The sequence below is a fragment of the Lacerta agilis genome, chromosome 8 (assembly GCF_009819535.1).
Source record: "Lacerta agilis isolate rLacAgi1 chromosome 8, rLacAgi1.pri, whole genome shotgun sequence".
In the NCBI taxonomy this organism is placed as follows: Eukaryota; Metazoa; Chordata; class Lepidosauria; order Squamata; family Lacertidae; genus Lacerta; species Lacerta agilis.
In genome coordinates, this window is record NC_046319.1 from 18,116,275 (window position 1) to 18,130,981 (window position 14,707).

General features: G+C 44.8%; 1 protein-coding gene across 4 annotated transcripts in view; it reads left to right on the plus strand.

Moving 5' to 3' along the window:
• Positions 1–13,381, plus strand: part of SKI (SKI proto-oncogene) — a 151,006-nt gene extending 137,625 nt beyond the window's left edge. The window contains exons 2-7 of one of the 4 annotated variants that reach the window (XM_033156384.1): positions 3,418–3,540; positions 4,927–5,042; positions 6,133–6,431; positions 6,880–7,187; positions 9,829–10,059; positions 12,792–13,381. In XM_033156384.1, the coding sequence (XP_033012275.1) occupies positions 3,418–3,540; positions 4,927–5,042; positions 6,133–6,431; positions 6,880–7,187; positions 9,829–10,059; positions 12,792–12,980 (1,266 nt within the window). In that variant the 3' untranslated portion in view covers positions 12,981–13,381. Of the gene's footprint in view, positions 1–3,417; positions 3,541–4,923; positions 5,043–6,132; positions 6,432–6,879; positions 7,188–9,828; positions 10,060–12,791 lie in introns of all 4 variants that reach the window. The other 3 variants (XM_033156386.1, XM_033156383.1, XM_033156385.1) reach the window with 3 other exon arrangements.
• Positions 13,382–14,707: the final 1,326 nt, after the last annotated feature.

Genomic DNA, 14,707 nt, shown 5'->3' on the forward strand with positions numbered 1-14,707 from the left:
TCTAAGCACTTTTTTTAAACAATGAATTTATTATTCTTAACATTAATTTTATTTCTATATTGCTTTATATTTTAAAGAAAAAAATCTCACATTAAAATATCAAATCAAATCTAGTATACAACAAATTCAAACTTCAAGAAAATATTTCAGATCCTTCTCTAAGTGACATTTTGCTTTTCCAATATTTATTTACCTGCTTAATTTATATACCTGCCCCATAGCAGAAATATTCTTGAAAGGCAGTGTGGTGTAGTGGTTAGAGCAGGGTTCGGCAAGGTTTACCGGCCATGGGCCGGATCATTCCCATGGAGATCGTCTGTGGGCCGGACTGCTGCAGCGCGATGCCGGTAATCGCGTCTGCACATGTGTGTGGCGCCGGAAATCGTTTCTGTGCATGCCCAGACGCCGGAAATTGCACCTGCACAGAAGCGATTTTCGGCGTCTGGACATGCACAGACGCAGTTTTTGGTATCTGCACATGCGCAGATGCCATTTCCGGCACCACTCGGCGAGTCCCCATGCCACACTGCACTGATTTAGCGCAGTGCGCAGGGGGACTTGCTGAGCAGGCGGCTTGTGGGCCGGTAAAATGGTCTTTGTGGGCCGGAGGTTGCCGACCCCTGGGTTAGAGTGTCTGACTAGAACCTGGGAGATGAGGTTCAAATCCCCACTCAGTCCTGAAGCTCACTGGGTAACCTTGGGCTATTGTAGGGATTAACTGAGATTTGGGGGGGGGGGGGTTGAACCATGTACTCCTTGGAGAAAAAGGTAGGATATAAATTCAGTAAATAAGCTCTTATGCTTACCTGCTGAAGAAAGCTAGGGAGGCCAGTCAGATGGAGATGTCAGTCGCCAGCCTGGCATCCAGAGATCTCCATGTAGTTGCAATTGAACCCTCTCCAGTTGCAAAACATTCATGACTCCTGGGAATTTTCTAACACTGTGTGTCATAAGCTGGGAGGAAAAGCTGTGTACCTTAGCAGCAGAGCACCTGCCTTTCACACAGAAGGTCCCAGGTTCAATCTCTGGCATTTCAAGGTGGAGGCTGGGAATGTCCCCTGCTTGAAGCTCTTGAGAGCTGCTATCAATTGGAGTAGACTGTGTTGAGCTAGATGGAACAATGGCTTGACTCCATGTGATAATGGCAGCTTCCTAAGTTCCCATGAGAGAAGAGTGCTGCAAATTGGGGGAGGGGGACACCTCCACCCAGACAGATGCTCTTATAATGTAGTATTGACAGACAGGTTTATTTCCTTTTTTTCTCCCTTGATCAGAGGGATGGTGGAAAAGCAAGGAACTGAGTTTGTGTTTTGTAAGATAACATATTTATCATTCTCCCCCACTCCATTCCCCTTTCAGCAAATCTGTTTAGGTTGCCTCACTTTGTACTAGCTATTTCTTACAGCTGCGTGGTTTTAAAACTTCACTCAGCTTGTTGTGCCAGAGCTCCTGCCCCCCCCCCAACCATCCCAATTGATTGTCGAGTGCACAAAATACTCTTTCTACAGATGAGCAGAGGGTGGAGGGGGAAAGTGAGGGGGGGGAATGGGCAAGAAAGAAACACATCTCTGTACTGAGTTGAAGCACCTGCTGTGTCCGCCTCTCATTCCAGGTCCCCTCCCAGCCTAACTTTGCAGCCCCAGTGGACAGGGCTGGGATCTGTCAGTGCTTGCCAAATATCATTCAGATGCTGTCACTGTTTCTTGCACAGGCAGAAACTGCAAAAGCAGAAGGAAGTTTTCTCCCCCTTCACCAATATTATTACTATTATTGCTCCAATCATGCTGAATTCTCCACAGATTCAGAAAGTTCCCTTGCCACTCTTGAGGTAGCCCAAACACAAACCAGGTTTGTTTGTTTTTTTAAAAAAAAGAAATAAAGTTTTGAAAAGGATGGACTTTACAAATCCCACCACATTTGGCAGTTGGCATGGCGGTAGCGGGGAGGGTTAGGGTTAACTGCGCACAGGGTTACCACTTTGTGTGCTCGTATTGGGAGCTGGAAAGTACACTTAGAAAAAAGAATAGCATCCTGGCACATCATTATCAGCATAGGTCTCTTCGTCTCCATGTTCAGTCATATCCCTTCATGAGAAGAAACTGCATGGTCTTGAAATGGAATTGACACTTCCCTCCCTGCCTTGAAGGGTAGGGGGAGAGAGCAATTACTATGAGGTCATTCAACCCACCCTCTCCTACCCAGTGATCTTGTTTGTACTGGCTGGCTTTCTGGCTTTTTTCAGAGCCCCAGTTCAACCAGTAGGTACCAATCTGTTTGGAAAGCCACATTGGGGCCCTCGGAATTTATCTTCTGGTGTCCCTGGAGAGAAAAGGGTTCCAGGCGGCCAAAAGGGCTTGCTTATGCTTGCGGGTGATTTATAGGCCTTGCAGAGCAACTTGTGGAAAAGGCAAAGCAGATCTTGGCAACAGGCCACTAGAATCTGCCTGCAGCTGCGGCGCAGTGAAGTCATCAGCATAACAACCACTGCAAACAGAATAACAAAGTCTGCCCTGTTCTCATCTAAAATAATCTTTCCAATTCAAAACCACAGCTTTAAAAACTCACCTTTCTGCATACAATTAGAAAACAAGGTAGCAGGCAAATCTGATTTGGGGGCGAGTGGAGAAAAGACAGGTAGTGTTGAATGCTTTGATTTTATAGGCTTGTTTTTTTTAAGAATATATTTTTAAAAATGGTTTGTCTTTTAACATATACAGTACTAGAAATTTTGTTTCTCACCTCTAGCTTTTTATAAAAGCAGTTCTAAAGTTTGGAGGACTACATAGGTCAGTCACAGAGCTTTCGGAAAACCAGTCAATTTTCTGTCCAGTGGTATTGAACCCCTTCCCCAAGAAACATAGCTAGAAATTAATTTTAAAGTGTTTCCCCAAATCTGGGTGGACATGAATCATTTATAGAAGTTGAAAACACCCAGGATGGTAAAAAAAAAATCTGTTGAAAGACTGTATGTGTTCCATTATATAACACTAAACCATGGTTTAATGTATGTAGATACGCCTCTGTGAGCTTGAACACATGCCCTCAGTTGTTCTGTGACATTTTTGTTGGTTCTGATAATGGTATAACTGTAACTTGTCTTTAGGGTGTTTTCTAATGGACTCACACAGCAATGTACAATTTTTGTGTGCTACCTATAGTTCACCCGTGACCTGGAGTCCACAAGGAAAGAATGGTCCTAGTCACAGTACCTGTAACAATGCATCCTGTGAGATAATGTTGTAAGCTCGTAGGATAGATTAGAACAGACGCTTCCTTGCTCTTCAGATAATGGTCCCCATGTGGGTGTATTCCTGTTCAACTAGTGGTGGTTTGAACTACGTTTAAAGTCTAAAAATGCAATGGAAAATGACAGGAATACAAATTCAAGCCAGTAAATCTTTTCTTTCTTCTTTTCAGGTACCATCTGATCCTCCTGCTCCCAAGAAACCCAAAATAGATGACTCCTTGCAGTCTCCAATAATTGGTGACAAAGAGAAACAGTCTAGTTGGTTACGGTCCTTGTCCAATTCATCCAGCAAGGTGAGTTTTAGGGGACTGGTCATAGGTAGAGCCTGTTTTGTGTGGTGTTGTTGTTTAGTCGTCTTAGTTGTGTTCGACTCTCCATGAGCCCATGAACCAGAGCATGCCTTGGAAACACTCACTTTCTACTCAAAGCTTCTCTGTTTTTATGTCCATGTAGTTTTCTTGGCAAAATACTGGAGTGGATTGCCAGTTCCTTCTCCAGGTGGATCACATTTAGTCTAAACTCTCAGCTATGACCTGTCCGTCTTGGGTGGCCCTGCATGGAGTTATTCAAGCCCCTTCGCCACAACAAGGCAGTGATCCATGAAAGGGACTTTGTGTGTAGAAAGCCTCGAATTCAATCTCCAGCTAAAAGAAAAGGTTAGCAGGTGGTTAGGAAGCCCTTTCTGCACATGAGACCATGAAGAGCCACTGTCAGTCAGCCTAGCCACTAAAGGCAGCTTCCTTCGTTTCCTACATCCATAGTCCAGAAATTTGGTTTAAAAATCTCGTTTTACTCTTCTTGGGGTGGTGATGAAGAAACCATATATTGAGCAGTTCCAACACAACTGTAAAGAGCAAGGGCCCCCAAAAGATTTCATCAAGGACACCATCCATTAATTAGGTGCTGTTTCCAAACAAAAACACCTGTACAATGGGCTGCATCCTGTTAGCCCTACTCAGAAGACATGATTAACCATTAATTTCAGGCTGTAGGACTTTGTTGGGTAAACCCAATGAGTTTAAACACAAATTCATCTTTTGCACTTTTTATTGGTCAACTTCTCTTTTGGACTCTCTATTTTAGTATTAGATCTACTGGTATTTAAAACGAACAACCGTAGAGGAGTTATTTTGTAGATATTTCTCTTCCAACTAGGATAAGGTTGCATTAAGAATATTTTGCCACAAAAAGGTGGCTGCAGAATATATACATACATCACGTTTAAAAAAATTAGAATGATCTAATAAACAAGGAATATAGGAAGCTGTCAAGTAAGACCATTGGTACATCTAAACACTGATAACTTGAATTGTTTTCGCCGGTTTTATGGGCAATTTAAGAGTGGAAAGTTAAAACCAGCAACAGAATGAAATTTAAGACACTACTAGACTCCTTGAGTTGCATCCAGTGCTAGTCCTACTCTGAGGAGACCCATTGAAGTTAATGGAAACAACAAACATAGGCCCATTAATTTCAGAGGGTTTACCCCGTGTACAACTTTGTTGGTTAGGCCTTTTCTTTTTCACGTGGACTTATAATGCCTCCTATTCCCTATGGATCTTCAATCCTCTCTCTCTCCCCCCCCCCCCCCCCAGTACCAGATTTACAGCTCTTGGCCTGACTCAATCACATATGTGTATCTCACTGTTTCCTCTTTGTTTCCTTTTTGGCTCCAGCAGAGTATTGGTTGCATGCATCCACGACAGCGCCTCTCTGCCTTCCGGCCCTGGTCCCCCGCCGTTTCAGCAAATGAAAAAGACCTCTCAAACCACATCCCTGCTTTGATCAGAGACAGGTGAGGAGGTGGAAAGAGTGGCACAATAACCTGAGTCCCAGCTCATCTTACAGTTAAGGCTGTAATCCCATTGCGGAGCTTCCTTTTACAAGTGACACGTAATGTCCATTCCACATTTGCAAGGGGTTGTGTCCAACTAAGTTCTCCTCAAGACTCTACACCCTTTGAAATTAATGGACCCAAGTTAGTCCTGTCCATTAACTTCAGCGGGTTTACTCAAGAGTAGGAGTAGCATTGGATACAACCCAAGTAATTGATTTGGTGATGTGGCGGCACTTTGCAGCTCCCTACCCATTGATATTGGACATTTTTTAATGCTAACTTGTTCTTCAGCAGCTGATGTTTATTGGTACCTTTAATGTGTATCTTATATTTTATGAAAACAGCTCAGAGCTTTGGATGATTAAATGGTATATAAATCCTATCTATCTATCCCTCTACACACACACGCGCGCGAAAATCCTGCTAAAGAAAGTAGAACTGAATGCCAGAGTAAACATTCATAGGATCAGCGTCATTTACTCACAAGCAATTTATATCACACGCTGGTTCAGGCCCCTTGTTAATTTGCATTTTGTAGCACAGAAAAGGCTGCTGATTTGTCCCAGTAAATGTTTACATATTGCAACTATGAGTTGTATGTAGCATTTGTCCTACTCAAGAGTAGACTGTCTGAAGTTAATGGTCATGACTAACGTGGAACAATTAATTTCAGTGGACCTATTCTGAGCAGGACCTAGTTGGACACAACATTTTTTCTTTCAGCTAGCCTCCTAGAATATGATTGTGTTACAGGTATGGGATATTAATGGCACAAACCAATGATAGGCAACCTGTGGCCCTCCAGATGCTGCTGTACTTTAGTTCCCACCATCCCTGGCCCATGGCTGTGCTGGGTGAGGCTGATGGGAGTTGTAGCCACAAAACATCCGAAGAGCTGCATTTTTCCTGTCCCTGCACTGATGATGAGTTGTATGTAAATCCATGCATGCAGACGTTTCCTGAGCCTGCAAATGTAGTAGTGTGTGTTCCATCACTGAAGGTGTTACTTCTTTTTCTCCCTTCCAACTCCCCTACAACCCCTCTGCAGTGTGTATTCATACAAAAGTTTTGAGAATGCCGTGGCCCCCAACGTGGCCCTTGCACCACCCCCGCCTCAGCCAAAGATCGTAAGCAACCCCCCATGTGCCCCAGCAGCGACACGGAGCAGTGAGCCGTTGAACAGCCCCTCCCAACCAAGGAAAAGGAAACATGTCGCCGAAAACCCAACCATTCCCGAACCTACGCCAACCGCTGCTGTAGCCACCGCTCCTGCCGCTGTCCCTGCTACAGAAGAAGAAAAGGAGTCTGAAGCAGAAATCGAAGTAGAGACTCGAGAAGAATGTAAGTGTGAGTTACCCCATGTTACTTCATTTCTTACTTTCTTCTAATTCTTCCATGGTTGCTTTCCTTGGGAACATTGCCATGGGGAGGGATGGAAGGATGGGGAACCGATGTGATTCCTGCATGGCTGGGGGTTATCCTAGATGACCCATATGGGGTACCTTCCAATTCTATGATTCTATCTTGTCCCCATTTTGCTTTAAGGAAAGGAAAGCAGCTCAGCGGTTAGAGCGCTTGCTTTGCACACAGAGACCCCTGACTTAAAACCCGGGTAGCCATTGCTAGTCAGTGTAGCTATTACCTTACTAGATAGACCAATGGACTGATTGGGTACAAGGCCGCTTCCTACGTATGTCCTTTCTGCAAGCCAGACACACAGGTGATTTTTAGCTTTCTAATGTTGTTTTTGTCGGCGGGGGGACTGCCGCCTTTGTGTTTCTTTTTCCCTCCCCAGTCACCTCCTCTCTGTCGTCACTCTCCTCCCCATCCTTCGCTTCTTCGAGCTCAGCCAAGGACATGAGCTCGCCCAGCATGCAAGCCCCGCCCACTACTAGCAACGTCTTTGAAGTCGCCAGCCACGCCGAGCCCCAGAGTGGCACCAGCGGTTTGGAGGCTGAGCTGGAGCACCTCAGGCAGGCCCTGGACAGTGGCCTGGACACGAAAGAAGCCAAAGAGAAATTCCTCCACGAAGTTGTAAAGATGAGAGTGAAGCAGGAAGAAAAACTGAATGCTGCCTTGCAGGCCAAACGCAGCCTACACCAGGTAAGACCTTATGGAAGCATCATAAAGCAAAATGAGTGGCTTGCATCCAGCTAGGTTGTACCCACCCACCTCCATCCCCACTACACAGGCAATTACTATTGTAACACTTTAAACAGTCATGGCTTCCCCCAAAGGATGCTGGCAACTGTAGTCCATTAAGAGGGCGTGGGTTGTTATGAGACACCCTACTCCCCTCAAGAGCTACAGTTCTCAGAGTTCCCTGGGAAGAGGGATTGATTGTTAAACCCCTCTGAGATGTTGAGCTCTGTGAGGGGAGGAGGGTCTCCTACCAACTCTCAGCACACTTAACAAACTGTTGTTCTCATGATGCTTTAAGCCATGACTGTTAAAGTGATATAATAGTGCTTTTCAAGTATAGTGTGGATGTGGCTTCATTCAAATTAGTCATGCGCATTAATTTCAAGTGATATGTTCTGGGTATGACTAACAGTCAATACAAACCCTCTCTCCCTATCTGAAACATTCTTCTGGTCCTGAAAGTAAGTATGTAAGAGCAGCCCTGATGGATTTAAGCTCAAGTCCCATCTGGTCCAGCTCTCTGTTCTCACACCTATTACAGGAAGCCCACAGGAAGGACCTGAACGTAAGAGCACTCCTCACCTGTGATTCCCACCAGTGGAGATAGAACATAGCCATCATGGTTATGTTTTTCTTACTAGTATTCCTTATTAATGTTGCAGTTAAAAATACATTTCCAAATGAGTAAAAACAATATTTCTGAAGCAAGAATGGGTTGGTTTATTTTTTTTAAAAACAGCAAACTAGAAACACCCAGACAGCTTGCAAGTGCATGCAAACTATGAGGTTTCACATGTGTGGTTTATGGCTTAATATTACAGCTGAACAGAGCCACAGATTGTGCTCTGGGCCTTATGTTTCATGGGACCCATCCGTGGGGTGGTAGTCCACTTGCTGCTCCTGGGCTTTCTGGTTCTCTCTGAAGGACCTTGAGCCTGTTGCTTGAGAGGAGTCAGAGAATGCAGAGCAGGTGGCAGCTGCTCAGCCAAGCAAAACTTTTAACAGTGTCTAAACTAGGCAGAAGAGTACGGTGAACTTAAGAGCCTAGTATTTGTCCTCAAATTCCATTAATTCTGTTGTGGAGGGGGCAAAGACTTTTCATGCAGAATGGCTGGGAAACAGCACAGGCTAGGATAACAAGTTCTGGCTTAGGAAATAAGGTTGTCAGACGAGAGAGATTTCCCATGACCCCAGTGCAGTATGTTACTTAACAAAGGAAGGATTGCATCTGGAAATAGGAAGGAGAGGGGAGGGGAAGAGATATGCAACACTGGTCTCCCTTTTAACTCTAATCAGTCATAATACAGTGGTGCTTCAGGTTACAGACTCCGCTAACCCAGAAATAACGCTTCAGGTTAAGAACTTTGCTTCAGGATAAGAACAGAAATTGTGTTCTGGCGGCGCAGCGGGAGATCCCATTAGCTAAAGTGGTGCTTCAGGTTAAGAACGGACCTCCAGAACAAATTAAGTTCTTAACCCGAGGTACCACTGTATAAGCAAAGAATGAATGGAAGCTGTCCCCTCCGCTCTTCCAATAAAAGAGAGAAAACTTTATGGTTTACGCATTACGTATTTATTTTAAAGAAGTTGAGAGGACCCCAAGCACCTAGTTATCCATGTGCCTAAAATATCTCATGCTGGACCACATAAATATGAAAAATGTCTCCATTTGGACTAATCACCTAACTCTGACCTTTGCTTTTCCACTGGCTCTGTTCTCCCTCTGAATACCATTTGCTGGGTTCTGTGGGAGGGGAGAATGCTGTTGTGCTTAGGTACCACTTCTGGTTTGGTCACTGTGAGTAAAAGGATGCTGGACTAGATGGGCCTTTGGCATGATGCAGCAGGGCTCTTCTTCTGTCTCAATGGCAAGGTCTTGCTGAGCAGTGGTGTTCCATGGACCAGTGCTGGTCTGTGAGCCATTAGCTGCTGGTTCATGGTAACTCCACCACAGCCCAGGTTGGGTGGGACGCTTCAGGGATCAAATATGGTACCGGTCCTTGGCACCCTGGAGAAAAAAATAATTGCCAGTCTGTCACATCAGATAGTTCAAGAAGCCCTGTTGTAGAGAAATGTCTCCCCCCACCAACCAGGACACAACATCCCTCCCATAGGAGGCTCAGCGCTTAAAATAATCAATAGACAAGACCATTAGCTTAAAAAACAAAAAAGGAAACATAGAAATCATATACAGATCCAATACTGACTACCTAACTCAAATCTTATCCATAAGTGTCCATAAGTGCTTGCCTGTAATATGTTCTAGAATAGTCTTAAGAGAGTCAAGATTCTTCCAGAATTCTGTGATGTATTGGTTCTTCCTTACTGCATATGAACACTTATGGAATTCCATGCTACTGAATAAGATATCTTCATTTTCCATTGGCTAGGAACTGGTGAACACATCTATCTGCTTTATGTGGTTCCTGCCAATAGCAGGCACACCATGCTTAAAGTCCAATGTTCCTTTCTAACGTGCCCTGCAACAACCTCTGAAATGTTAAAGCTCTAGCCCAGTTATATATTTCTTACTCCCCACCCCACCTCTAACCACTTTTAAGGCTGTGTTTGTCAAGTAAGCCATGCCTCCATTTTGTTCCAGGAGCTTGAGTTCCTACGTGTGGCGAAGAAGGAGAAGCTAAGAGAGGCAACAGAAGCCAAGCGCAACTTAAGGAAGGAGATTGAGCGCCTCCGAGCGGAGAACGAAAAGAAAATGAAGGAGGCCAACGAATCACGGATACGGCTAAAGCGGGAACTGGAGCAAGCCAGACAAGTCCGGGTGTGCGACAAGGGGTGTGAAGCAGGCAGGCTGAGAGCCAAATACTCCGCCCAGGTGAGGACAGGTCCTTTGAGAGTCTCCTCACAGAGCTCTACGCTCTTGGCCAAAACTTTGCAAGAGCTTTTCTTGTGGCTAAATATTCAGAAAGGCTTTGAAAGCAGTCTTTGCTTTCTCACTGTAGGGCAGAGCTTTCCAAACTTTTCATGTTGGTGACACACTTTTTAGACATGCATCATTTCACAACATAGCACTTCAGTTTTACTAGCAAACCAGAGGTTAAACTAACCCCTTTCCAGCCCCTGGAGGAGCTTGGGGAGCATTCACGCAACACACAGTGTGGAAAGCTCTGCTGTAGGGAATAGGGCTATGCAATGTCGGCTTTTCAACACTGAGATGTATCACCAGGCAAACATCACTAACTGGCAATAGATTGCAATGTTGAAACCTGGCTGAGCCGGGGCTGCTCGCTGATGCCACCCAACGCTGGGAGTGGAGGGACTCCCTCTGCGTTTAGTGGCAGCATCAGGCAACCTGGGCACCTCTCTGCCCGGTGCAGTGTGCAAGCCACCCCCTGCGTGCCTTGCTGAGCACTGGGCCTGGTGGCAGGATCAAGCAACCTCAGCACTTCCTTTTGGGAGGAAAAGATAACCCACCTGCCATGCACAAGCCAAAGGGGTGGGGAGCTTGATCAGCTGAGAAGCCTGTCCTTTGCATGTGTGGGTGAGGGGGCTGCAAGGGGTGTAGGTGCAAGGCCGCCTGCTAATCAACAGAGAAGCCTAACAGTGCCCCCACCCTGTCTTTGGCTTGCGCCCTGCAGCAGGCGAGGTGGAGTCTCCGTTAGACTTCTCTGCTGAGGGGCAGGCCATGTAGCTTGTTCCTTCCTTAGCAGGATGAGGACCAGAACTCAATGGTGGTTTCACCCAGCAGCATATTGCGAGTGAAACTGCTGCTCCTGAGTCCCTCTGACTCCAGCACCCGGCTGCAGCTTGTTTCTCACACAGGGCACTGGTAGCAGAGGGACTCAGGAGTGACCGTGGTTTGACTTGCAATATACCACTGGATGAAGCAGCCATCGCACTCTAGCTCTCATACCGGTCCTGGGCAGTGTATCAATACATTGCCCAGGCTTAGTAGGGAACGGCCATGGCGCAATGGTTGGAGATCACCTGTTTTGTGTGCAGAAGGTCCCAGGCTCAATTCCTGGCATCTCCTGGTAGGGTTGGGAAGTACAAATACCAGGACATGCTTTACAAAATCAATTTATATGTAATAGCAACATGTGGGCTTTTCTGTGAAGAGAGTTTAAAGTGTTGTCATTCTGGTACACCAAAAAAATTGTTAAAGAGCTCCTTTAAAGAAAAAAAAAAGAATCCAACTTCTGAACAAAAGCCCTGTTAAATGTTACTTTTCCTCCTCCTCTCATTAACAGGAAGGGGAGCGGTCCCACAGTCCCTTTTGTGAGGCTTGCCAAATTTACAAGAGCAGAGAAGCAGGAAATGATGCAAATTTCCTTCTCCTCGCATCACGGGACGTCTCGCTGATAAGCGATGCCCAGACTAAACATAATCTGATTCAGAGCTTCATGTGCTGGGTGTCAACTTCCACTTTAGCTGAAGTGTTGCAGGGGTGGGTGGGGCTCCACAAAGTTTGAAGCCTTTTTTTTTTTTTACACATTCATCTAATTAGGCTTTGAAGGTTCACCCATTTGTTTCAACTTGCTCCGCTTCTGAGGGTTGCCTCTGCTTCTGACATCTGGATTTTTTTCTCTCTCAAGGGAGAGGATTGAAGTTTGTGTAGGTGATTTTTTGGGTTTTTTCTGTTAATAAAAATCTAATCATGCCAGAAGCCTTTTCAGTCTTACCTCCCATTCGCCATGTTGACGTGGGACGTCTGTGTTAGACGTGCTCGCCTTCTGTCTCCCTGGCTTCTAATTCTGCTCATCGTCTCAGTCTTAAGAAATAGCATCAGGGATGTTCAAGTCTAGATTAGGTTGGAGGTAGGTGGGAGGAAGGAATGAAGACCTGTGATTTTTCAAAGCAGTCAAAAGGAATTAGTGCACAGGCACATCCTTGCCATTTCCCCGCAAGTCCCCCCCCCCTTCATTTGTCAGGATTTAAGTCTGGCATATTCATTTCTGAAGTAATCACATTGCCACGTTTTTGCTCATCCTTTGAAGTATTAGAGGGGAGGTGGCCAGAGCTGAATGATTTGGAAGAGGCCCAAGACTGCAGAAGTGTTGTTTTGAGGGGTGGGGGAAGATGCATAGATGGTAAGCAGAGAGAAAGGTTCAGGTCTCTTGCCACAGTGCAGCTGGCTTAGCAGCATCTGGAGGACACTGTGTTGGCTATCCCTGTGCTAGGCTGTATATAAACCTGGAAAGATGGTGGGACAAGCATTCAGTGACCTTTTATTTCCTGTATAGATTATGTACATAGTTTAGAATTTGATCTAAGAACGGATAGGTTGCAGCACTTGGACTGTGTTGCTGTATCGGCTGTAACTCAAGAGTGGGGATCCCCAGGCTTCGACTGATTGCATACCTTCCAGACCTCCCAATCTGGTCTCTTGGAACCCCCTTCCCTTCAGCAGCCCTACTTTTACACCATGCTTGCCTCTGACCCCGCCCACCTACTGGCATGCGGCTTTTGGAAAGTTGACGCTTGTAGGGTCCAAGATAGTCGGTTTTAGGGACCTTGGTACCGAGCCACCGCAGGTTCTATATGTCAGTTCTAATGCCTTGAATTGAGCCAGGTGTCTCTAGCTTACTATCCATTCGTTCATTCTAGATTGAAGACCTGCAGGTGAAGCTCCAGCATGCAGAGGCGGACAGAGAACAGCTGCGTGCTGATCTGTTGCGTGAGAGGGAAGCACGGGAACACTTGGAAAAGGTTGTCAAGGAACTTCAGGAGCAACTGTGGCCTAAACAGAGTGATCTGCCCGGCAGTGAACACACAATGAAAGATATGGACAACTAGGCCAGCGCTGAAGAACGTAATGACATGGGGTCTAATTTGTAGGCCAGACTGACAATAAAATAAAATAATATGCACAGTGAGGGAGAGAGAGTGTGTGGGAGAGGCGCCAGGGCAAGGGTCCGCGCCCCGGCGTGTGCTGGTAAACATGGACTTTGTTAGTCATTGGAGGGCAAATGTTACTCTTTATAACAGAAGCACTGAATTCCGCCTCTTTTTTCAATCCATATAGCACAACATCTTCCTGTGCCTATAACATGAAGAGTGTTTATAACCTAAACTACTTTTTGAGTCTGCAGCAAAAAAATAATAATTTTTAAAAATTGTACCGTCTGGCGAGCAGCATCCATGTGAAATCAAAGACAAGCAACGAGGGCTGCTTTCTGGGAACACTTTGGAATCAAGAAAAAAACAAAACCCTTTTGTTATAAGCTATTTAAGAACACAAAACAATTGAGTCATGAAGACATGGTATTATAACCATTAACAAGATTTTTTAAATATATATATATATATATAAACAGGGAGGGGGGAAATACTTTCAATGCCTGATTTGTTATGACAAATTGTTACAGATGTTGGGTTCTTTCTTAGAGAAGCTCATCAGAAAAAGCCCAATAATAAGCCATGACCGTTTCAATCCAGGGGATTTCTATGTGAATTTCAAATTTAGGTTTTTTTCCTAGTTTAAAACCTTTGTTTTCCCCATGCTTGAACCAAGAAGAGGAAAGTCAGTGGAGGGGAAGGGGGTTGTTTGTATGTTTCAGTGGGGTGTAGGAATGGAACTATATCCTAAATGAACCCAGCCTTATTAAAATTCAGTGTTTGTAAATCACGCCATAACTTTTTTTTATATATAAATATATGTCTGTTATTAACTGATGTGTTTTAAAGACTCACTTCAACGCCAGAGCACTTCAATTATGAGAAACGGATAGATGAATATATAAAGAGAACAAGAAACACAGAGAAAACACAAGACAAAAGTCGGCTGAAACATGAAGTTGCTTGTGAAAGATAAGTGGGAAAAAACAGAGTGGCATGTCTGCTTGGAAACCCTTCCGTTTTCCCAGAGAACTCGTCCCCATGTTATCATCACCTCAGAAATTTCAGTATTTTATTGACTTGCCCAGGATCACGTGTAAGGATTTCAGTGTGGCCCACAGAGAGTGCTCAACATTGTATTAAAGAGACAAAAAAAGAGGACTTTTGCTGCTGTGAATAAGCCTACATTTCTTATTCTTTAGGGGTTTTTTGGTCTTTTGTTTTTAATGTGACAAATACTTTAATATTGGGATTTGTGCCGCAATTCCTTTCCTTCCCACTGGATATTAAAATATGCAGCAAGTAAACACACTCAGGGCAAAAATCCTATCCCCAGTGGGAGTTTTGCTTCTTCTACCTGATTGGGGCCAACACTTAGTACCCACTGGATTTTGTTTTCCTCTGGAAAAGCATTATTTTTCTAAAGAACTACAGTTTTCGTTATTATTTCCTCCACCTTTATTGCACCCCTTATAATTTAACCAACTGTCCACTGTGTTGCTTGAGATTGGTGTCACACAAGCGTTCCAACATGGACTTCAGGGATGCCATCCTATCAGCGACAGGGCTATGGCGGCTGGTCCTGGCTAAACCGCCCCAGTGCAGGAATGAGCAATATTTTGATTCATTCTTCCCTGCCAATACAGAGGTATTGATTCAAAGTTGTTGTTGTTGTTGTTGTTTTT